This window comes from Truncatella angustata (genome assembly GCF_020726525.1).
Source record: "Truncatella angustata strain MPI-SDFR-AT-0073 chromosome Unknown BKA67scaffold_4, whole genome shotgun sequence".
NCBI classification, from domain to species: domain Eukaryota; kingdom Fungi; phylum Ascomycota; class Sordariomycetes; order Amphisphaeriales; family Sporocadaceae; genus Truncatella; species Truncatella angustata.
Window position 1 is genome coordinate 276285 of NW_025763384.1, and position 22928 is coordinate 299212.

Genomic DNA, 22928 nt, shown 5'->3' on the forward strand with positions numbered 1-22928 from the left:
TGAGAAATATTGTGATAGGTGTTAGGGTGTATTCGTTTGTGGGAATGGAGATTGTTCTGGGGTATCAAATCAACGAAAGTGACAAAGCCTATAGTAAACGGAAAAAGAAGGAGTGTGATCCTCGACTGGTGTTCATGGCAGGTACAGTCCAGATCAAATCTTGGCCTTTGACTGTGAGCGGTAAACTCAGTAACTGAAAGGGTCTCGTGCTTTCCCCAAACGTCTAATAGTCTGATGTCACAGGAAGCATCCGAATATTTTCTCAAATGATCATGACTTGCGGAAGTTAGCTGATGCTAGAATCTTAGGAGTCATTGATTAGATCTATCAAATACAACGGAGAAAGTCGAATAATTCACACCAATTCACCATTGATCTATCTATAATCCTAATGACCTTGAGCTTAATAACACGTTGATCGTTGCGAACTTTTCCACATGTAGCTATGCGAAACCCATACGCTATTAAGCCAAATCCACGCAAATTAAATGATTTTTATTTGCTTCCTTTCGCACCCACACTATTTTTGCAGAAAAAGATAGAAATGACCTGCTCATAGTGATACCAGATTTGGGTGCAGTGATAGCTTTTGGGGTTCATGTGCTGGCAGTGGCCCACGACCTTGTCCTCCAGATCAACCATGCTATAATCGCGGTCTCTATGGAAAGCTATGGTGTTCTTAAGCGAATGATCAATCCGGGAGGATTCCGTTGTTGCTATACTAACTGTAGTGACCAATTTCTACGTTAAACTCCAGTTGATCGGGATCCAGCGGGTGGTCGCCACCGATTCTTGCCCCTTGCTTGCTGCCGCTCACGTCATCCTTGACAGACCCGGCCTCAGTCGAAAGAATCCTCTCGCAAATTTCACGGCTAGTTTGAAGAAACTTGATGTATCTGAAGATGCTGGAGTTGGTGTAATAGATTCAGAAGCTTGCTTTAACCATTGAAGTCAGCGATGCGGCGGAGAGAAGGACGACATTGACTGACTTCATCGTTGCTGAATTGGCGCTCGAATGAGTTGAGTGAGTCTTAGTAATGCGGAGGAGTTATTTGCTACGTTATTTACTGTAGTAAGTATAAGTAGGAGTTTGCTGTTATGTACAAAGCTGCATGTTAGGGATTCTATAAGCGCAAGGGCACTGAGCCATCCCTTTTCCCCACCGCGAGTCAACTTACATGTAATCTCAACCTGACTATGCACTTGAGAAGACTCTTTAGCATGAGATGCCTTTTTCTTTTCTTTTCTCTTTTTGAAATTAATGTATCGTAAATCCCCTTTTCAGCCTGAATTCTCGTTTATTTAACTATGAGGTATGATATTACGAACCACAATATTATTGACGCATCAAACAATGCAAGTCCTAAACCCCGGCGATGTAGATAAATGTCAGTCTTGACCTGTGTTATGGAAACAGGGCCAGGGAAGATGTTGAATCTAAGGTTAGTGAAGTGACAATGAGGCATTGATTTAAACCTGTCATCTTCAGAAGATATACCGTGTTTGTCTGCTAGGGTTGTACGCGTGCTTTAAATTGAGTCTATCAAGGGTGTTGCTAAGAGTTATTTGTTGTTTGCTCATGTGTAGTTTGCCAATTCTTAACTCGTGTTTTGTTCACAGGTTGGTTCTGACAATCTAGGAGCCAAATTCCAGAATAGTAGACATTACCTGAGTTGGACAGCTCTCAAGGCATGGCCCGAAATGAACTCGCCAGACTTAGGGATTGTTCTTCTAAAGCACACGATCTAGGCGGATTTGATCGAATGAACTTTGCTGCCGCAGCCAGGGGAGTTGCATCTGCATCAAACGTTTGGTGATCAAGGCTATACGCAAATTTCAATTGGTGTAATGAGCTTTAGTTTTTTTCCGCAAGCATCTGTTGTGTTCCAATAATTAAAAGCCTATGCATGGGGATGATAGACATATGATGATCAACTTTTTGGTCATCACAGATTTATATCACTATCTAGACTTAGTCGACGCACCAAAAAAAGGAAAATTCATGGGACAGTGATCCGGAAAGTAGCCCCGAAGTTGAATCGGCAGGTTATTCGATATCTGCTTTAATGCTATCGAATAATCAATTGCTGCCTGAAACATTATGTTTTGCTTATTTCAGGTTGCAACGGAAGAAGCTCCCCACAGCTTTACTTAACACCTTCTTCAAGGAACTTGTGTCAACGCGGCTTTGCCAATCTTCATGATCAGAACGGCCATAACAAAAACAGTCTGCCAGATTGTGTCTCGCCATCTGAATTGAAGCCTTGTTTGAAGTCGACCTGCTTGTTCTGAACTGCGACCTTCACTTATTTTCTTTTTAGGTCAAAGCACTGGTCTCGAAACTTGTCTCTCGTGACAGTCACCTAAAGCTCAAGCAATCGCCGCACAGCTACTGTTAAGCTTTCGCAATCTTTCGACACGACGGACATCATTGCTTTATGGAGTGATAACATTCCCCTCTCACAGTTTCTGGAAATCTGGTTCTGGGACACCAGCTTCTCATCCTAGCCAAATGTCTATTCCACACCATCCATTTGGATTTCCATCCAGTCAAACTGGCCCGCCATGGACTGCTATGGCTGTCTCCCAATCGGCTTTTCGAGCTCAGACTCCAACATCTAATTCTGCGCACGCCATTGCCCCAGTCGTCGCACAGCTTGACGCTAGGAACGGCACGATTTACGGAACACAAGGACAAGCTACATTTATGCCACAAAACCAAGCACTGTCTGTTATTGATCAGAGCAGCCACCATGGTACTGTCATAAAAGCTGGTGACTTCTTCCCAGGTACCAGACTTGTGTCTCACCTTCCACTTGGTCCTGAGGATGCACCTAGTGCGGCTGATAGAGACATCAGACAGCGCTTCCGAAATCTGGTCAACGAAGTAAACGATCTCGACCGATTGTATCCGGATCGTGATAGTGCAGAGCAGCATCGATGGCGAGATAAGGTCAACAAGCTGAATCGGCAAATCGGACACTTGGAACGAACGATCCCGCAACGCCTTGCCAGAGATGGCAATTCCCCGGTCTTCAGGGAACTGATGCCAGGTTTCCCAAGACTTTGGAAGTACTTGGACCCATCGCTTCGCCGCAATCTTGAGCAGCAGGCGCGCCAACCGTTGCCGTGCACCCGCAGAATTGAAGGTCCAGCAACTGTTAAAGAAGAGGAGGACAACAAAGCGTCGGTCATGGCATCGGTGGCTCGAGATCGTCCTTTGGGAAGATCAGCTCCGCGACCTGGGGTGCGCAGCTCTGCATTTGTCAAACAAGAAGCTGATCAACCCCGGGCTAGCCAATTCGGCAACCATCGGGCCGCCCCAAGCTTTTCGGGTGTTCCTATGGCCTATGAAGAGTTAGAAATCAAGGCCGAGGCTGAGTTGTCTGATTCGGATGATTGCGTCATCGTCGGTGAACGTCAGGTGCGAGGTCGTGTCCACAATCGCCCTCCTCGATCGCAACGACCGCCCACTCGTGGGGCTCGCCAGCAAATGCCTGCTGTTGTGAAGCCTAAGCCTACGATACCGACACGATCGTTACGTAACAGAGAGGTTCCGCTAACTGTAAGATGTTCGCGATCTCCGCGTTTCCGTTCGCAGGCCTATAGAGAACGTTCGCCGCGACGCGATGCCATTATCGAGGAGCTGTCCGACTCTGAGTAGGGCTGGACCAAGATATGATGGCATCTCTGGGTAGTGGGAAAGATGGAATATCCATTGGCATATGTCTGATACCACCTGTATGGGCGCCATAACATTTGAGAACACATCTCCGAACATTGTTAGAAACACGTGTATACTGGCAGGCAAGTATAGTTCAGCGAGTGGATGAATTCCGTTATCGAGGGTTCTGAGGTCTTCAAAGGAAAGACAAGCACCAGTCCATGTCGGAAGTTTGCGCGTTGATTTGCTCATGATACTGCTTCGTTGGTGGTACTTACACTAAGACAAGAAGGACGCAATATGCGGAAATTATGCGTGGCGGGTTGTATAAGCCTCCCCCGCAGTCAAGCGAGATGGCCTCGGCATGTAACCTTATTTCACGCAAGCACTCAATTCAGCCTTAACAACATTTGGATCGTCTCTTGATGCAAGTTGTGCCTAACGTGCTTTGTATCCTGTACATTCAATGTCTGATACTCTCGGCAAACTTCGATATCGGACCATTTGTGGCATTTCTGCACTATTAAAGCATATCTGAGGGCGTTAAGTAAATGGGCAACGCGCCTAAGCACTAAATAACCATGACTGATAAGGCGACCGTGGAATTTGCTATCGACGTTGTCGCAATCGTTTCATGTCAAGATATCTTTAGAAATGGAAAGTCTGTATATTTTCTTGAGGCAAACAACTACTTAGGACTAATTAAGTCATAGGCCATTCGAGGATCGTAGCCAAGGCCAAGCGCGCTCGATATTCGGCGGCCATCTGCTCGGTCAATCGGTCTCAGCCGCTCAGCAGACTCTGCCCAGCACATTTGATGTGCATTCCGTGCAGTCCACGTTCCTAAGGCCTGGACATAGCAGCATTGATGTCGAATACCATGTAGAGCGCATCATGGACGGCCGCACATTGGCGTCGCGCTTGGTACGAGCAAAGCAAGGCGGCGCGGTCATTTACGTGGCTACTATAGGGTTCCAAAGGCATGCTGATCAGCTAGACCAAGTTGCAACTGTGCTCAGATATGAGGCGCCAATGCCCGACTGGGCCAAGATGACCGAGCCAGACGACAAGAGTTTGACGAGTACGCATGATCTGCTGGTGATTGATACGGGATTTCCGAAGGACCTCGTCGGCGCCTTCGTCAACCCCTTCGATTGGTTTCACCTCCCAATCGAGAGGAGGCAAGATCCGACTGAAGTTTGTGCACGCAGCTTCCTCCGTTCTACGCCGCTATCGACGGATAATAGCGCGGTTCACTTGGCGTCTTTCGCCTGGCTGTCAGATGTGTTTCTGATATATACTGCAAATTGGGCTAATCCCAACAAATTCCCTCTGGGTATGGCAGGAGTGTCAATTGAGACTACGGTCAATCACTCGGTCTGGTTCCATTTGCCTTCGGCTAGAATCGATAATTGGCTGGCCTGCGAAAGAAAGACGTCTTGGGGAGCTGATGGTAGAGTCTTGATACAGCAGTCTTTGTGGAACAAGGCGGACGGCCAACTGGTGATGACATGTGTTCAGGAGGCTCTTCTCCGCTTGAAAAGGGCAAATCTGTAAACGGAGGGACAGCATATTATGGTACCCTCCGAAAACCCTTTGCCGGATTTATTTAATAGGCTCACTACAGACATTGACAGGGATCCATAAACATATAGATATCTAATTTTTTCAGAAGGATTGCAAGGATGGCCGGTTTGGTGTCAATACGAGTGTCAAGAGGCTCCAATGACTTTAATCCCAGTTCTCCATCTTCTCAGTACCAAACGTGATCTCCAGCATGACCTTGCCAAACTCATCAATGTCCGCGGACTTAGCCTCAGTGAACAGTCTCTCAGCATCGAATCTTTGTAAAAACCGAGCGTCCCCTAGGGAGTATAGCCTATGCCACTCGTCCGCAGACCCGGCATTCCAGAGCCCCTTTCCGTTCGTGAACATCATGCCGCCAGGACATAGTGCCCAGCCTTGTTGCATCATGAAGTAGCCTGCGTATACGACCATAGAGACCATCCACGTTCGCCGTACGCTTTCAGCTAATGCCCAACAGTACCACTGCTTATCTATAATGGAATTAGGCAGACATGTGATCCCCTCTGTGTCGGATATACCGCTCAAGGAGAGCTGTGAGAAAACCTGACCGGCTGATTCGATCAACTGTGTAGCCCACGAACTCAGGACGAACAAGCGGCTTTCGGCTACATGGCGTAATCTTGCATCACCATCAAAGAGGCATATAATCTGATATACTAACAAGGAATGGAGATAAGAGAGTTGATCTAGTATATCTGTCAATTTAGCGGCCGGTGTAGCATCCGGCCCAAGTTGATCCAGAATTGCTCCCTTGTCACGGAGCAGCTCATCTGCGCGATCTTGTACAATACGAAGCACAATCTCCTTGTTTCCATTCGTCCTGCTCAAATAGCTTGACAGAGTCACGTATGCCATCTGTATGCTGCTTGGGAACCTCGAACTGTAGAGGTGAGAATGTATGAATGGGTTGCTGCCTGTATCAACCCATCGATTGAGCCACTGCTGTAATACCAAGACATGGCGCTCCATTGCCGTAAAACCAACCGGAGGCAACTCGTTCATTGGGCGGTGGTCAACAACCCATGTCTCTGACGAAAGGAATCGGTCCTCAAGACTGTCGAAGTGATGGGAAATGCCAGAAGGTATAGACAACCCATATAGCAAGGGCGGGTCAAGATGGGCCTGCAATGGTGGAGTTCTAAGGATCAAGCCAGGAGACCTGAGCTGACTGACTACCACTTCTGTGGAGGTAGGAGTCTCAGTCAATATTGGCTCTACCAATAGGACAAATCGATTTGTCTTCGACGTCGAATAGGTGCACCTGATGCTTCGGCTCGCACATCTCTCGCAAGACGGTCGTTGCTTCCCACACTTCCGCTTCGTCCGTGAACAAGTGACGCAAGCTTTTTGTACTACGCACGCATTCATATTGAGGATTCATCTAATAATCAATTGAAATCTTCTCGTGCCACCGGGCCTCAAAATATGTTTTGCGCGGAATTGGCCTCAATTTGTCAGACGGAGAGGTAGTCCTATGCAGCGGCGGCGGGCTCTAACTCCTTTTGGCTAGATCCCGCAGCCTGAACAGTTGTACTATCAGTTTGTTGCTGGCATAGCGGAGTGAAGTTTGCGCCTTTCTCCGTCTAATACTGATATAACATGACAGCACGCATACTTATCGTGACCCAGTTTCCGCATGCTGCGGACAGAAAGTACCCGAGTGTGTGTTCGACGTAGAGTAGCTGCGAATTTATTTCGTCATGCTTGACGGTAGTTGTAACTAATTATAAAGGCGGCAGTCGCTGCAGCAGAACTTGGTGAAACTGATATGTAAAAGATATGCAAAGCTGTCTTACCAACTTAGAAATCCTAATCTCATACCAGAGAAACTCGTTTGCAACAGTATTGTACATAATAAGACCGAGGATCGCCGCCTCAAAAACATGGATCCAGGAAATACCACCAATTTTACTTCAACGGTCCATAGGACATCCTACGATGCCATCTCCTCGTCACGCAAAGAGCTTGATAAGACTCACAAGACCGTACTGATTACCGGCGGTGCGACAGGCATTGGCAAGGCCATAGCCCACAGCTTCATTGCAGCCTCGGCGACGGCCGTCATTATTGTTGGTCGCCGGGTCGACGTTTTACGTGAGGCTGCAGCAGAGCTTGAGAAATACGCCAGAGAAGCTGAGAAATCGACCAAGATCATCACTCGTTCCTGCAACGTAGCCAGTACGAGCGAAACATCAACCCTCTGGGATGAGTTCGCATCTGCTGGCATCACTGTCGACGTGTTGGTTTCTAATGCAGCCAAATTTACCGAGCCCAATACCATGTTTGAGCTTGGCATTGACGAGATCTGGACACAGTTCGAGACCAATGTAAAAGGCCCCATGTTCTTTGCGGAACGTTTCTACAAGCAGCCCGGCGATGACCAAAGGGTGAGTGCAAATTCATTCTTGTACTGATGACGCATTCCATGAAGACTGACGATCAATGTTCCCCAGTTTTTGGTCAACGTGACCTCTCAAGTCATCCACCAGTTCTATCACCCAATCATTCACGCTCGCCCGGCGTATAGTCTGACCAAAGCAAGCGGGACCCTAGCATACCAACTTCTCGCAAACAGCGTAGCCCCGGATAGGCTGCAGATAGTCAGCTTCCATCCGGGCCTGATCTTCGGGGCGGGACTAGAAGCTGTAGGGTTGACCAAAGACATGCTTCCGTTTGACGAAGGTGAGTGCCCATCGTAGCATGTTCATCCCGCAGCATTTGCAAATTGCTTACGCGTCGTATAGTGGAGCTACCCGGCGACTTTGCAGTGTGGGCTGCATCTAAAGAAGCCGAGTTTCTCCACGGCCGCTTTGTGTGGGCTTCTTGGGATGTGGTTGAGTTATCCGGAGGAGCGATCCGAGAACGAATTGATCGGGATCCATACTTTCTTAGAGTTGGAGTTGTCGGTCTAGAAGGATCGAACCGGGCCTAGATCCGCTGGAAAGTTGCTTTTTGTGGTGGTAAATTCATGATTAGCTTTCGCATAGGGAATTCTTTTTGGGTAAAGAGTCCGTTTATATATAGGGAATTAAGATCTGCACGGAGAAGAAGTTTCCCAGAAATTCATTGTTATAATTGTGCAGAGAGTTTACGACTATCACATCCGGGAATGAAATACTCGCATTTCTCGATGCAGACATTGAGGGGCCGGGTGTGTTGTCCACGGTTCGAATATTTATCCAGCCACAGAAAATAGCGGTGTTGAGCATATTCGAGATTTTGAGAGCGCAATTAGTAATCACCAGCTATGAATCTCCTGCTGATAGAGCTGCTTCGCGATTTTGACGTGTCTAGAGTAACGCGAAATCTGCACGTGCGGATTGGCCCGTTGAAATTCGTGCGACGCGATGATGGACGAATTAGTGAGACGCCTCATTATCTCACATTTGTGCAAAACTGGCAATCCAACGAAACTGCATCATTAGATCCCAGGAGACGTGCTCCGTATGTTCGCCTTTTATTATGGCTGCTAGACAAAGGATGCTGGAAAGAGAAGAGCAAAATCAGGAATCGGAATTGCTCACAGTTAGCACATGTTGTCCCAAAGCGTTAGCTCTCTGCAGGCCACAAACTTGATTCCTGGGCGTGAGGTTCACCAAGAAGCGCAAAGCCATCGCTCACAACACGCCTCAAAACTGCAAAGTCAGGCGATTCGTCCCGCAGGATTTCAATCTTACAGTGGTGGCCGTAGTGGAGATCGTTGTTAACTTAAGAATACCGGACAAGCACATGATTGCTGCGCTCGCAGTCAGTGGAGCAGGTTTAAGCACTACATAGGTTAGTCTATAGTCAAACTAGTTCTAGTCTAGTCTCATCTAGCATGAGGAGCTTTGCTGGTAGCATGAATGACCCCTGATCCGGGGATTCGGAACCATGCGCTGAAATAACATTCATCATCATCTTCAATTCCTGCCGCTTCTCTTCTTCATTCGCGACAAGCCCATCGAGCTCAAACACACGTTCTCCACGCATTTGACCTCGAACGTAGGTCCCTGTTACATGCACTGTCGCTCTGTGTCGCGTTGCCGCAAGTCATGAACACGGCAAAGCACAGCGTGGTGGACCGGTTGGCAGGGAGCCTGTCGGATCCCGCAGTGGCTTACAAGGCGGCTGTTGCTATTATAGCAGGCGTGGTGTTCTTCAAGCTCTTTCTCAATTCAAAGCCCCCGTACAAGCTGCCCGTTCGTGTTCCACTTGAAATTGCCATCACGGCACACCTTGTTTCGGCTGGTGGGTTAGGGCGCCGCATATAGTGAGTCGAGAGCTTATCACTATGTGTTCTGACCTTGAATCCTGACACATTGACCACAAAGCTCTATGATCCGTCGGTATAATGGCTCGTTGTTTGGTCTTTTCAAGAGTCACCAGATTCTTGTCGATCTACCAAATATTGACAAGTTCATGTCTCAAGGTCATGCCTACCTAGAACACATGCCAACACAGATAACACTTATGATACGAGTGTTTGGTGCTGAAGACTCCCAGAGGCTTGTTGATGTATGCGACTCGACTGTCAAAAGTTTACTCAACGTCATCGAGAAAGAATTTACAGGCGAAGCCCCCTCGACCGCTGCATTAGAGCGAGGCAATGTCGCTCATAAGATGTCGTCCTTGATTTCTTACAACGACAAGAAAGATGATATGCACCCATGGGAACGGTCTGCGAATATCAAGGTCCTTGAGAAGGGTCAATCGGGTGCCGTGGAGGCCGATCTAATGAGCTTGATGCGTGATTTCGGGGGTCATGTTGCCATCCCTGTGCTTTACGGGAAGGACCTCCTGCAGCGATACCCTACTCTTCTGGACGATCTGTGGAAGTTCGACAACGACCTCTTCCCCTTGCTTATAATAGGCATACCGACATGGGCTCCTTTTAAAATGGTTAGAGAAGGCGTCGCAGCACGTACTAGACTGATCAAAGCAATGGAAGGCTTGTATCGTCGTATCGACCAATATCAGAAGGGCGAGCCCGTCGACTTTGGCGCCGACATGTCAGATGTTGGTGTTGCCACGGAACGCAACAAAATCTATGCCAAGCACGATGTGCCCTTTGGGATCCGCGCAGACATGGATTTTCCGTTTCTATGGGGACAAAATGGAAATACTCAGCCGCTGTTGTTTTGGTACATCATATACACGTACTCTACTCCAGGACTCGTGGAGAGATTTAGGGAGGAAATGGCACCACATGTCAAGCTATCTCCCGGGAAAGGCCCCATTGAAGTTGAGTCGATTGACATATCGGCCTTGAACCGGGACTGCCCGCTTATGAAGTCGGCGCTTTTCGAGACCTTTCGCTTCGGAAACGAAGCAACATCAATTCGTCGAGTTGCGAAACCGTTGTCCGTAGCAGATGGAAAGTATCAGCACCAGTTACAACCCGGCAGTTACATATCCGCACCCTGGGCTCTCCACCAGAATGACCCTTCGGTCTACCCAGAACCGGAGAAGTTTCTGCCGGAGCGGTTCCGAGATGTGGACGCAGCAACGGGAAGAAAGGTTGCTCGCTATGGACCGTTGCGGCCCTGGTCTGTAGGACCAGGGTCATGTAAAGGCCGTACATTCGCTGAAAAGGAGATCTTGACCATTGCAGCATGTCTATTGAGTGTGTGGGACCTCGAGCCAGCCGCTGGGGAATGGAAAGTCCCAAAAGCTTTTCCAGGTACTGGCGCAAAGAGACCGGTGAACGATGTTCGTGTCATCTTCAGACGAAGGTTTAACAAGTAAGCACTGAAGGTCGCTGATAAATCTAATTTGCTTATAAAGCTTGGTTTTGAAGAAACTATGAACATTCGAACTCCCCATATCTCAATTCTTCCTCCATTTATGCGTACTTGTAGCAGAAGGCTGTGCCGCCAATGTTAACACCCCCCATTGGATCAAGAATATCCCGAATCTTGACATCAGGCCGAATACCACCCATTGAGATAACATAATCAAGAGTAAGCGCCCTGCCAGTAGAGTCGACTCCGCTGATGGTTGTGGTACGGCTAGGGTCAAGAGCTTGCCAAGCCGCAAAAGCATGGTCGATGAACGCATGGTGCACCCAGAAAATCGGGTCACTGGGGCTGGACCAGACGTCTTGCATTACACCACCAATGCCGTTATGACCATAGCCGTGCGGGCTGGACTGTGTGTTAGCACCCTAGACGACTGCAAGCTAAGGCGATTTCTTACCCATATTCAAGACAGGTTTCGAAGTCGGGATAGGCGGTACGCGCTTGGCAGTAGTTGATGAAAGCCGCGTTACATTGAGCTGTGTTGGTTTCCGTCACTCCTCGGGATAAACAGTGATTTGTCTGCGTAGTGCCCGGTCCAATGTGAGCCGTGACACCTCTGAAAGCACCGGTCGAGATGCATTGTGGGTTGCCGTTGAGGAGGCCAGGCAAATTGCCAAAAAGATTGGGGTTTGTGAAGATGTCCGAATTGGCGAAATTACCGGCGTCCAAGGTCTCATCCCACCACATCATGGCGCGGCCTGCTCAAGGACAAGTTAGCGACATATTTGGCCGACACCAGATTTTTCTCGTTGCATACTATAACCGCACTCGGTTCGAAGGACCTGCTCAAATGTCCACAGGAAGTAGCGGTGCCAGATGAGGAACAAGGCATTGTTGTGCACCTGTGTCATGACATTCTGGTGCAAGGCTACAAAGTCCTCATACCGGTTTCTGGACTGCGAAAATCTGCCGGACGGCGCCCTGTTCAACAAGCATTGGCAAGCGGTAACAAAAGAAAGACGGCGGCCGGCAGAGAAGTTCCTCCATTCAAATCGGTAGTTTGGACTCGCCGCACAAGCTCGAGATGCCGCGGTGGTGGCCTTGACTGAAACGGCTGCCGAGATTTTCAGTGACGACTTGACCGATGTGTCCACAGATGCCGTCAAGTTCGAAACCGGTTTTGGGGGCAGGTTCTGGATATCACGATCCAACCCCTGTTTAGCTTGGTCGAGAGTGATGACTTCGAACTTCGGAAATGCTGAGGCGGGCATATTGGGGGCATCTCGAGGCACAACCATGTGCGCGGAGACCGCCGAAGCGGTAAGCACGATTGAAATCTTCATGATTATAACTTTGAAGCTATATCATTAAAAACTAGTATTAGAAGGAGTATAAAAAGCGAGTGACAATGGGAAGCGAGATGGCCTCTGCCCCCCAAAAAATTCAAACTCTTCGTGGCGGGCAGTCATGCCTATTTCTATTCCATCGAAACTCATGTTAGATTCAAGCCATCCTCCGTTTACCGAGATGTAAGAACGCCTTATCGAGTTTGTCCATCCACAAGATGCCATTAGTCTCGTGGCCGTGGCGTTTGCATCCAGACATTTAACCTTCACCAACGCCTGCATACCAAGTGGGGCAGCAAACCTATTTTCAACCGTCATGGCGCGCATAATCGGCGACTATTGGATGTTTGGAACGGCAAAAAGATAGCTGGGCAGCTGGGAAAGAAAGGCTCCAGTGCAACTCATCTGCATGCTTGATAATAAGCTTCTTCCCCCAAGGAGCGTTGAAAGGCTAAATTGTCATTCACCCAATGAAGTGTGGCGCCGTCGTACCGTCTACTTGGGCCGCCAGCCCCTTTCCGGATCTGGGGCCTGGGGGCTGACATGACAGCGCATCTACCTTTTAGTCTTGACGCCAGTCCAATAAATGCACGTAATCACTCATGCGATCGACTTCGTATTGACGATGCATGAGACGGCGCGCTCCATTGCGGTCAGCCGCATCGTACCGAGTGGCTGCAAGAGCTTTCAAAGACGAGACGTAAATAGGAATCCGGCGACAGTCCTTTCGAGATTCAATTTAGAGTTCCACGAAATCGCCAAGCTTGTCTTCCAAATTTCCCGGCTAGGATGTCAGTCGATTTCGTTGCGTCTGAAATGTGGAAATGGGCAGTGGCGCACGGGTCGTTTCCCTCGATATTCGTTTTGGCCAGCCAAGTTGTGGTTGCCCAGCCCAGACCGCCGTCTTGTCATCAATACATCTCTTTCAGCTGGTAGAACAAGACTTCAATCCTGCTTCTTATCATTCCTCGGCAGAACGTTACATCGCGCTTCGGCGGTCATCGTATCACCACATTTTCTTACATGCATCGGCGACGGGAAACATGCCAGTATCCAACAACAAAAAACCCAATATTAATACTAAAATCCCCAGCCGCTGGTTGTCTCTGTTGATGTGGGGCTTGGCATGGATCTCAACCAAACGGCCCATAGAAGGAAGCAGCAGAGTACGCGTTCGCAAACCAGCAAACGTCAGAATAGTGGGTGTGAAGGAGCCGATGATCCGATCGCGTTTACTAGTGGTGCGTGCAGACCATTCGGATGATCAGTTCACTCGTAATGCTTCGAGTCATCCCAATCACGGGCCGTAGGTCCTAGTGAAGAATGTGTGTAAACTCAATCTGGACGAAAGTTTGTCCTATCCACCACTTTGCAATATGCAGCCAGCATTGATCTATTTACGGATGTACACTGATAATATTGCCAGCCAACTTGATCAAAGTCGCATGGCAAATGATGATGTCTCATCCTTCGATCTCGGTCATCGGCATCGGCAACAGATTTCGCATCCTACCCTTTGGATTTGTCTTCACATGATTCATTAAACAGAGAACGTAAGAGATTCCTCCACGACCGAGGTCTCAACCCGGAAATTTGATTCGCGTCAACGTGGACCTTACAGCAAAGCCTCACGGATACGATTCGCAATATGTCTTAATGTTACACGGCTAACAATCTACTGGTCCCTTCCCTCAACAGACTCTTCCATTGCCGCTTTTTGTTGCTCCATTTGTTGCCGTCACAATAACACTAAAAATCGCATCCGATACTCCGAATTTGACATGTGCAGATTACTAGAAACTCACACGTCGTCCATATGCTATATCAGGTCTATTCGACGAGGGATGAGTATGAGAGCCAGGTCCGGTGATTGCTCGATTTCTACTACACTGAAGATGCTCCTCCGCATCTGAGCACGAATGATCAAGCAGCTTAATCATGATATTTCCTGCTTGAGATCGACCAAGGATGCAGTACACTTAGCAATATTTCATGATCACTGTTGCTTGTCCTCGATCAAGTCCATTATACATTACTATTTCTCAGCCAATATAACACCAACGTAATCACGAATTCTGATACAACGGCACCACAACATCGTTGCGTTGCGATCTTGCATTGCTCGAAAGGTAGTATACAATATGCAAAATAATAATCTAGATACTGTGTAAAGACTACACTAATTCTAGACTGAAATTGAAGGATAATGAAGAGGCCCATTACATAATTATAGACTGTCTGATAATTGTATGCTCACGTGGCGTCTGCTTGTATATAGTGCAGTCATGCAATAAATCAGCGCAACGCACAACATATAAGCGTACACACGGCTTCAAATTCAATACTTGTTATATCACTTGGACCACTCTGCAGAACATTTAGAACTTGGGCATCAATGGCGACACAGAGGCTGCGGCTTCCGGAGATACGATCTACCTGTCGCGTTTATTTGTAACACACGAGCCTGAGTTCGCCCTAAAGCTGTGTTGCCATGTGACGTTCGGTGTCTAAGAATCAGTCCGCGCGAACAATATTGGTAAGAAGAATCATGATCGGCCAATCAATTGGTTACGCCTGTATCTATCTCGATGCCGAAGTATGTAAATGCTTCGAGTAGAATAAGTAGCACGGACTAATTGACCGCTAACGATATTCCATGCCCGATGTCGTTAGTTGCTAGTATACGTGTCATCATGCCGTTTTCGCGTCTTAACGAGAGCCGGCGTCATTCCCTACAATGTTCCGAATTTGGTTTTCCTTCTCTGAGAGAACCAATTCGCCATCGCTTCAGGGCCATTACGCAAGGAGGGTTGAGACGTCTACCACAGCTCCGTCGTGGCGCTAGTGATATCGGGTCGTGCTCCATACAAATCCCATTTCCTTGCAGGAAGACAGTTAATCATTGTGTCCGAGTTATGCTTAGTTGTGACATTCAAAAACAGTGTGCCCAACGTCCATAGAACGATGGTAATCTCAGGGTACATATTCGTTACCACATTAGTTCTACCCGCCACACTCCCTTTTGCCGTGTTGGCAATGTCATCGATGCAAATCTTCAGATCACTGCCAATGTTGACAGGCCCTCAAAGTGCCTGATCTTTGTCGAAGTAATTGACCCTCTTACAAAGCCATGCTTTAATTAAAATATATCTAAGCGCTAGAATCCCCATAATGAACAGTTGATAAACCCCTCCATGGGTGCTGCCTCGAAGCTTGGCACAACGCGCCAATTATTGATCTGCATCTGCGGACTAAAGGCGTCGAAACCACATTCAATTCAACCGGCAAGCCATGAACTCGCTAATGTGTATATTCTGGGACTTTTGTGACTCTCATGACTCTGATAATACCAAAAATATAGACCGAAGCAATCCTTGTTCTCCAGTATTCTTCTGCCCGAAATTTGACCTTGGGGGCGCCATACATGGCTGTGATTCTTGTTTGTCTTGGGAATATCAGCCCCGTTTCTCTGTCATACGATGTACTAGCCATTCGTATTTTTGTCTTGTGTGTGACCGCAAGGTCAGTTACACTCTTCGTATCCATGAAAGAAAGTCTTGAGGACCTCGGAGATCACTTCAAGAACGTGGCCAGTTCCATCCTTCTTCAAAAATAGTACCTTCCTTGCTCTTACGTAGGGACTTAACAAAAAGAGAGGTTGTTATAGCCTTGTTAACATTGCTTATGTATATATCGCCAACCATTTCCCCTTTGATGCAGCTTCCAACAATGTCTCGCGCCAGCGGGTATCCAGATACCGCAATTTGTGCAATTAAGCAAAGATCGATACTGATATTTCATGGTATTCAAGGGCAGAAAAATTCTACCCCTGTTCTCATGACCTACACTGGATGAACTATTCCCAGGTGTCACCGCCTTAGCCAATCTTATTATGTATCATATTCCTGCATTTTCATCCGGAGAACCTACAGAGTGGAATAAACTTCGAGGTTATTCTATATTAGATCCATGGAAATCCACACCGAACTGATTGTAATCTTCACGATCTTTGGTGCGCCCTATCCACCAGGTCAAGCACGATCTCGTCGTTTGGAGCCATTCCACGAGGCAAAGGATTCAAGAAGGATTGCTGTGTTAAAGGAACTCTTAGCAACCCCCCTCCTCCAAAAAAGAAAACAAGAAGGGGGGGACGAGATAAAGGAATTAGATCACTGGTTAGTACGGTTGTCACCACGCCATTGAAATCGGCCCCGCGGTTGAGGCTAAGAAGCCGGAGTCGGTTGAACGAGCCTCGGCAACAAATGATTTCGTACAGGCAAATAAGGGCCAATCAATGTGAGCTGCGTTTCCTCGCTTGTCAGCAATATATCTGGCTTTCCGCTACATTTTTACAGCTTCATAATGAAGTCAAGTGTGCAATTTGCAGTGTGTCATTATGAAGAGCGGCACTGGGCGATGAAATGATTCAACAGTGACTTAGGGCACTGAAGATGCACTGTGTAGTTTGGGAAGTTTGGGCGTTGCTGCAAGCTGGCAAAATGATGGGTCGACGTACTCCGTGCGACTGCTGCGCAACTGTAACCGGATACTCGAATGGTCCTATTACACCTCTCCAAGGAAACGGAGTCTGCAATTCCCCGTGATTTGGCTAGATTAAAGCGATCGTCTGCTATCCATCTGCGACATTCTTGCCATATTTACATATTTGACTTCAAGACTTTAAACGCATCCTCCCGGGCACCACCATAGCGCGTCTCGGCCGTCTTCCAGTTGATGATCTTCCAAACGTTCTCCAAATAAGCCGCCTTGCCGTTTAGGTACTGCAAATAATACGCATGTTCCCACATATCGACACCAAAGAGGGGTGTGTCACCCACGACGACGGCCTCCTGGTTGCTGAGCGTCACAATTCGCAGCTGGCCCGTGACAGCCTCCTTGACGAGCCAGCCCCAGCCGCTTCCTTGAATGCCGAGAAGCGCGGCACCGAACGTCTCCTTGAACTTGTCGAAGCTCCCCCAGGTTGAATTGATGGCTGCGATGAGCTTGGGCGCCGCGTCATGTTGGGAATCTTGTGAGGAAGCTGGGGCCAGGTTCTCCCAGAAGAGCGAGTGGTTGATGTGACCGCCGCCGTTGAAGCGAATGGCACTCAGCTGAGCAGCAGAGTCTTGTAAGTGACCTTGTGATAAAGCAGTTGCCGAAGTTTCAAGTGCCTTGTTCAGATTTGTGATGTAGGTCTGGTGGTGCTTAGAATGGTGCAGCTCCATTATCTGCTTCGAAATGCTTGGCTCCAATGCCTGTCAAAGTGTCAATTTTAACAGTCGCGTTTGTATCTACCTTATCGATAAACTCACATCGTAAGCGTACGGCAGCGGAGGAAGTTTGTAGATCGAGCCGGCCATATTATCTGAGTTGTGTTTGTGAATTGGACTTTCTTTACTAGAACGGTTGCTGAGAGTTCAGAGCATCACAACCCATCTAGATAACCGACCAAAAGATGGAGGGGCATAAGAGGGGCAAACCATCAAGGTTCTCTCGATATTTCAAAAGGATACGTGCCGAGTTGGGTATTTGTCAGACGAGGCCATGACACGTCACGGTTGGTACTGGCGGGTGATGTACCTTGATGGCCGCTTTAGCCTCCTGGCCCTCAAGGTCAATGCCCTTAACGTAAATCCATCATCTTGTTGCAGAACATTTCTGATGATAAAAGCAGCATTAAGCCTAGTTCTGAGTGTCGGACCAACTGCGTCAGTTTGGAATGAGACACTGGTGGGCAAGAGCGCAAAAGGGCTCAAACTTGCTCATATTACGTTGACGCTATACGGTGCTGGTAACAATTTGTTACTAACAACTCAATCTTGTGGAACCTAGCAGAACCTTTCAATTCACTTTGTTGCTGCCGGGGTATTCAAATACTCTTTACTGTACTGCAAATTTAGTCACTCAGCAGTGTCGCAGATTGGGATTACCGCAAGTCTCCGGATTGGCTATACTATTACACGGATTTCCAAACATATACAAAAGTCGACATAGGTTGGCGGTGCTTTGCTCACAAACAGGATACTTGCATTAAGATGTGTGGTAATAGTTCCCAGCGATCGCAAGGTGGCGCACTGGCCGTGCTCAGTCTTTCACATGATATTTCTGGTTCCCCTATCAGATCTAGGGTGCCAGTGATGGCGGGCTGCTTGACGTTCCGAGATCAGGATGAGGGAAACAGCATATCAGCAAGTTATGTGACTTTCACAGTAGACCTCACTACGTGTATGCCACCGCCAGAGGAAACATGTATGATTGGCATCCAGTGAGTTCCCGATCAGTTATGGGTTAAAAGCTGCGCACTAAATAGCTAACTGACCATGTCATAGCGAGACTGGTGATTTGAGAACATCAGCAATAATGAGCCCCTTCAAGTTCAAACTAAACTTGACGAAGTTATCTGCTGTAGATGAGGACAGTGGCACTTTTAAGATGTCTGCAAAACTTGATCACCTATTAATGGCCAGTGTTGGCGGAGACGGAATAATAGGTCGCAGGGTCAGCCTTTGGACGCCGCAATCAATTGCCCCTTTTGCCGAGGGTATCATAGGGTTCAACTAAGTCCCAACTTCCACCATACTTTGTGCTGGACTATTCTGTTTTCGATGCCCATTACGATGCATGGTGTCTTTGTGTTTTGATGCGACCAATGATTGGAACGATACCTTTTGCAGCATACTAGTTGACAAGGAACCATCACCCAAAGCGGACAAGATCTTTCAACTCCATCTTCGCGGTTTGAACACAAAGCCAACGTAGCACAATGCCTGGTATCGTCAAAACCACTTGGCATGCACGTTAGCCGGTATCTACACCCCTGTGTCAATTCTGCAACAACCAAGGGCACGTAGTATCGCGTGAACCACATACACACAACAAAGAATTCTTGAAACCGACAGGTATTTCAGAGACTTCTAAGCCTCTAGTAATCGTTATAATGGCGAATTTTTTCTCGTCTAAAAACGGAGCCTACCAACAGGTCCCGGCCCCAGTGCCTATGAGCCTCGAGATGTACGTTGTCGAAGGTGATACCCTCGCAAAAACATTTCACGCTCTTGGGGACAGCCTTGAACAGCAGCAACATCACGAGTATGATGCCTACTATAAGGCCCTCTACTCCCATCTGCCTAAGCGGAAGACTGTACCTGGAGTTGTGCCCGACCTCACAAGCAATCAGACGACATGCAACAGGCCTACTCCAAACGAGTCGGGAGTCAGCTCAGCCACGAAGAAGACCTCCGAATCAGGATCAAGCCAGGGAGTTGGGACGTCTAGGAGGACTCGACCTGCGCGACGTGTGCTGCGTCGGCTACAGCGTGTGTCGTTCCTATAAAGCAATCAAGCTTGGCAGAGGATATTTGGTGATTAAGCGACCAGGATAGCGTCATCAGAGCAAGCTGTACGTTCCGGAAAGACAAGCTTACTATTGAGTGGGATATAGAATGCACACATGTGCTATCATGATCAATCAAACTCGTCTTTTGAATGTTAAGTCGGGAAGTGAGAGCCCTTGAGCCTCATCCCATTTCATGAATCAAGTTTGATCTATGACCTCTGTTATGTTCATATTAAGTCAGGCGTCAAGTCCCAGGTTTTATGCTCGCTGTTTGTCCGCGCCTCGCTTGAGTTATGCTTGTTTGAATAATGCTTGTTTGAGCACCCGGTGTTGATGATTTTTGAACTACGCGGTTGTGACGGGATAAAAACGCGTGGTTTAAGGTTTAAATTTAAATTTTTTTTTAAAAAAATTCAATTGAGACCAGATTCTTGAAAGCAGCAATGGGGGGGGGCAGGAAAGTCATCTCGGCGGCGCATGCTTGAGACACCATGGAGGGAACATCACGCAGCTTTCATGATATGCAGCAAAGACAAGGTTAGTGGATCACTGATGTCAAATAAGACTACCTATGTGCGGCTGTGGTTGAAATATATACAAGAAAAACATTTAATCGCTGGTGTCAGATGGCTTAGGCCTTGAGTTGGGCAGCAGCACGTCGCTTCTGGCAGCTGGCGCGAGCGGAGACGGTTGACGTAGAAGCCGCGGCCGCAACATTCTGAGCACCACGTCCCTTCTGGGTCGTGGAAGCCTTAGCGGTAGTCTTTGCAGATGTCTTGGCCGTGGTCTTTGCAACCGAAGTGAGGACGCTTGTCTTAGCAGTTGTCTTGGTAGAAGACTTGGCGGCGCTGGTTGTGGTGCTCGAGGAAGTTGCGGCTGTTGTGGTCTTGACGGCGGCAACGGCCGAGGTCGAAACAACCTTGGCAGCAGAACCACCGGATCCGCCCAGGATGGCGCTGATCGGTTGTATTCCAGGGAAGAAAGATGCGGGCATGGTAGGAATCGCAATCGAGGCAGTCAGGCCAAGGCCAGAACTGAGCTCGCCGGCCATGGTGGAAATGGCATATCCAGACACGGTGGTAGCGGTCTGGGTGGTAGTGTATGCAGTGTGGGAGCTGCCTTCGTTTAAGCAGAAACCGGACCCGTAAGCATTCTGGCAACCATAGAGAACAGAGCTACCGGATTCAGTCCAAACGGCGAAGTCCTCAACGGTGATGTCCGTGCAAGGAACCTTGGCTGGGCAGTTCATCTTGATAGGGCCACGGTTCACACCGTTAGACGCAGTGCCCTTCCAGCCGCTGAAGCTAATGTTGTTGTAGTTGATACCGTTACCGCTGACAGCAGACATACTGCTCCAGGCGGTATCAAAATCGAGGGTGTAGGCATTGCTATGGCCTTGGAAGTTCTTAAAGGCGACGTTGTAGACATCACCGTCACCACCGTTGGACTTGATCATGTACATCTGGTTGGCGTGGTGCGTGTATATGTTGCGGTACTCAATATCGTGAACAGCGACGCCTGAACCAAGGGACCCCATAGCGCAACCGCCAGACCAGTTGCAATGCACTTGCTCGACCAGGATGTGGTCGGCAGGGCTCTTCACGGTTACGCACTCATCCTTGTTGGTGACCTCGATGTCGTGGACCCAGATGTTGGTGCTCCAGATATCGATTCCGTCCAGACCACCTTGGTTGGCACCGCGGATGATCATGTTGTACAGCTCACCGTTCGTGCATGTGTCGAGGGACAGGTGGAAAAGAGGGGCTTGTTCAACGTCAGAAATGGACATTCACTCGGACTGGCTTCAACTTACAGTCAACAAGAACAATATCGTGCACCGAGAAGTCGGTACACTTGTAGAAACGCAGGAGACGAGGGCCGGAGGTGGAGCCACTCTTGTGGAACTCATAACCGTATCCCTGCATGGCGCCCTTCGAAGTGGCAGAGTAAACCTCGAGATCGCTGCTGTCCCTAATCATGATCATGTTGCCTCCAGCGGTTCCGGTACGGTAAATAGTTCCCTCAATGTTGATCGAAACACCCTTTCCGTTCTTCAAGGTGACCCATGTAGCCATACCGTAGTCACCTGCGGGGATGTAAACCTGACCGCCGGTCTTACATGCGTCCCAGGCAGCCTGGATGGCAGCACCATTGTCAGAGGTTGCGCTTGCTTTACCACCATAGTCCAAGATATTACAGATCTTCGTGGCTGCCTTTGCAGATGTAGATGTTGTGGGACCAACTGAGCCGGACAATTGAGCAGTTGCAGGAAGAATGAAAGAGGCCGCTGCCAAGAGACCAGCTAGGAAGGCAACCATTGTGAAGAAGATTTATAAGCTTTTGTGTCGAAAGTAACGAAAGAGAATGACTGTAGTGGTGCCAACAAGTGGCTTGCAAAAGAACGACTGAGAGATTGGACTGACAAGAAAGACAAGAAATGTCAAAAGAGGAAGACTTACCGAACATCTAATATGTTAAATCGCTGAAGGTCTAGCCAACGAGCTCGCGGCATTCCTTGTCATGAACGTTGCGGCTCCTTGCTGGGTGCCCCTGTACAGATCATGATGGACTCCTTTCTTCTATGGTGGATCAACACTGGGGTTACCCCTGGCTGACGGGCGTTGCGAAGAACAATTTTCCCACTGTTTCAATGTTTCAACCTGCAGCAAGCCGCATCATTACCAAGGATCGGCAAAGCATTATCGCTTTTTCAATCGCTGAACAACATGTCTTCAATTTTTCAAGTTTTAACAGCATTTCAGCAAAGTGCGGTCATATATTGATGGGTGCATGTTGAGAATGCAGGCGATGTTGGGCCCGAACCGAAAAGCCAGAACGAAGAAAACCTGGGCGATGGACATACAACAACGGTTTTGTGTGGTTTTGCCTTCGCTTAGGTCGTCTATTTGAGCCGCTCACTGTTCATGATTAAGACCATGTCCAAAATTGATTGAAATCCCGATCTCATGAACTCATTTCAATGGGCCTGCCACCTCATTAACTTGAGATCGCATTTGTTGGTGGCGCTTTCAGTGCTTCCACCTCGACGCGAGTAAAATTGGAGGAGTGGCCATCCCTGCCTCCCCGGATTCCGCCCGAGCATGGCTGATCTGGGTTAATTTTGAAAGCGTAGGACTCGGCATACCATGTATGCAATAACTTTGTCTACTGCATCACTTCATCGTCGCCGATGTTCGCTTAATGTATGTTGTGAACCAGAAGTGCATGTTTATACCAGAGTCTGTGATTATCGTGGCGAAAGGCATAAATGCATT

General features: G+C 48.2%; 9 protein-coding genes across 9 annotated transcripts; 5 read left to right on the forward strand and 4 right to left on the reverse strand.

Annotated features, from left to right (window-relative positions):
• Positions 1-2512: 2512 nt before the first annotated feature.
• On the forward strand, positions 2513-3664 carry BKA67DRAFT_535142 (uncharacterized protein; the record flags this gene model as incomplete). The annotated part of the gene is made up of 1 exon (XM_046099969.1): positions 2513-3664. One exon carries the CDS (start codon positions 2513-2515, stop codon positions 3662-3664), a length of 1152 nt encoding a protein of 383 aa, XP_045958057.1.
• A 380-nt stretch (positions 3665-4044) lies between these two features.
• On the forward strand, positions 4045-5400 carry BKA67DRAFT_563158 (thioesterase-like superfamily-domain-containing protein). Its single transcript, XM_046102650.1, has 2 exons — positions 4045-4325; positions 4378-5400. Exons 1-2 carry the CDS (start codon positions 4246-4248, stop codon positions 5219-5221), a joined length of 924 nt encoding a protein of 307 aa, XP_045958058.1. The 5' UTR covers positions 4045-4245; the 3' UTR covers positions 5222-5400.
• Positions 5396-6680, reverse strand: BKA67DRAFT_645614 (uncharacterized protein; the record flags this gene model as incomplete). The annotated part of the gene is made up of 1 exon (XM_046105883.1): positions 5396-6680. The coding sequence occupies exon 1, from the start codon at positions 6617-6619 to the stop codon at positions 5396-5398; it is 1224 nt and encodes a 407-aa protein (XP_045958059.1). The 5' UTR covers positions 6620-6680.
• A 162-nt stretch (positions 6681-6842) lies between these two features.
• Positions 6843-8183, forward strand: BKA67DRAFT_645615 (putative short-chain dehydrogenase; the record flags this gene model as incomplete). The annotated part of the gene is made up of 3 exons (XM_046105884.1): positions 6843-7638; positions 7705-7933; positions 7996-8183. The coding sequence occupies exons 1-3, from the start codon at positions 7135-7137 to the stop codon at positions 8181-8183; spliced, it is 921 nt and encodes a 306-aa protein (XP_045958060.1). The 5' UTR covers positions 6843-7134.
• A 1212-nt stretch (positions 8184-9395) lies between these two features.
• On the forward strand, positions 9396-11026 carry BKA67DRAFT_260781 (cytochrome P450). The gene has a single exon (XM_046095813.1). It carries the CDS (start codon positions 9569-9571, stop codon positions 10976-10978), a length of 1410 nt encoding a protein of 469 aa, XP_045958061.1. The 5' UTR covers positions 9396-9568; the 3' UTR covers positions 10979-11026.
• Positions 11027-12685, reverse strand: BKA67DRAFT_260784 (uncharacterized protein). The gene is made up of 3 exons (XM_046095814.1): positions 11789-12685; positions 11429-11729; positions 11027-11376 (listed from the first exon to the last, which is right to left on the reverse strand). The coding sequence occupies exons 1-3, from the start codon at positions 12312-12314 to the stop codon at positions 11076-11078; spliced, it is 1128 nt and encodes a 375-aa protein (XP_045958062.1). The 5' UTR covers positions 12315-12685; the 3' UTR covers positions 11027-11075.
• A 4290-nt stretch (positions 12686-16975) lies between these two features.
• Positions 16976-17677, reverse strand: BKA67DRAFT_658133 (manganese superoxide dismutase; the record flags this gene model as incomplete). Its single annotated transcript, XM_046107231.1, has 2 exons — positions 16976-17572; positions 17630-17677. The coding sequence occupies 2 exons, from the start codon at positions 17675-17677 to the stop codon at positions 16976-16978; spliced, it is 645 nt and encodes a 214-aa protein (XP_045958063.1).
• A 574-nt stretch (positions 17678-18251) lies between these two features.
• BKA67DRAFT_260819 (uncharacterized protein) lies at positions 18252-19066 on the forward strand. Its single transcript, XM_046095815.1, has 2 exons — positions 18252-18582; positions 18647-19066. Exons 1-2 carry the CDS (start codon positions 18353-18355, stop codon positions 18876-18878), a joined length of 462 nt encoding a protein of 153 aa, XP_045958064.1. The 5' UTR covers positions 18252-18352; the 3' UTR covers positions 18879-19066.
• A 1218-nt stretch (positions 19067-20284) lies between these two features.
• On the reverse strand, positions 20285-21971 carry BKA67DRAFT_658136 (pectin lyase fold/virulence factor; the record flags this gene model as incomplete). The annotated part of the gene is made up of 2 exons (XM_046107232.1): positions 20285-21417; positions 21467-21971. 2 exons carry the CDS (start codon positions 21969-21971, stop codon positions 20285-20287), a joined length of 1638 nt encoding a protein of 545 aa, XP_045958065.1.
• Positions 21972-22928: the final 957 nt, after the last annotated feature.

What these genes read in the sequence shown, in the direction of transcription:
- BKA67DRAFT_563158 (XM_046102650.1), top strand. Translation starts at nt 4,246, where the DNA reads ATGACTGATAAGGCGACCGTGGAATTTGCTATCGACGTTGTCGCAATC. An exon ending in GATATCTTTAGAAATGGAAA is followed by an intron (nt 4,326 to 4,377) that starts GTCTGTATATTT and finishes ATTAAGTCATAG; the next exon opens with GCCATTCGAGGATCGTAGCC.
- BKA67DRAFT_260781 (XM_046095813.1), top strand. Translation starts at nt 9,569, where the DNA reads ATGATCCGTCGGTATAATGGCTCGTTGTTTGGTCTTTTCAAGAGTCAC.
- BKA67DRAFT_260784 (XM_046095814.1), bottom strand. Translation starts at nt 12,314, where the DNA reads ATGAAGATTTCAATCGTGCTTACCGCTTCGGCGGTCTCCGCGCACATG. An exon ending in TCGAACCGAGTGCGGTTATA is followed by an intron (nt 11,730 to 11,788) that starts GTATGCAACGAG and finishes GTCCTTGAGCAG; the next exon opens with GCCGCGCCATGATGTGGTGG. An exon ending in GAAACCTGTCTTGAATATGG is followed by an intron (nt 11,377 to 11,428) that starts GTAAGAAATCGC and finishes CACACAGTCCAG; the next exon opens with CCCGCACGGCTATGGTCATA.
- BKA67DRAFT_260819 (XM_046095815.1), top strand. Translation starts at nt 18,353, where the DNA reads ATGTGTGGTAATAGTTCCCAGCGATCGCAAGGTGGCGCACTGGCCGTG. An exon ending in ACATGTATGATTGGCATCCA is followed by an intron (nt 18,583 to 18,646) that starts GTGAGTTCCCGA and finishes ACCATGTCATAG; the next exon opens with CGAGACTGGTGATTTGAGAA.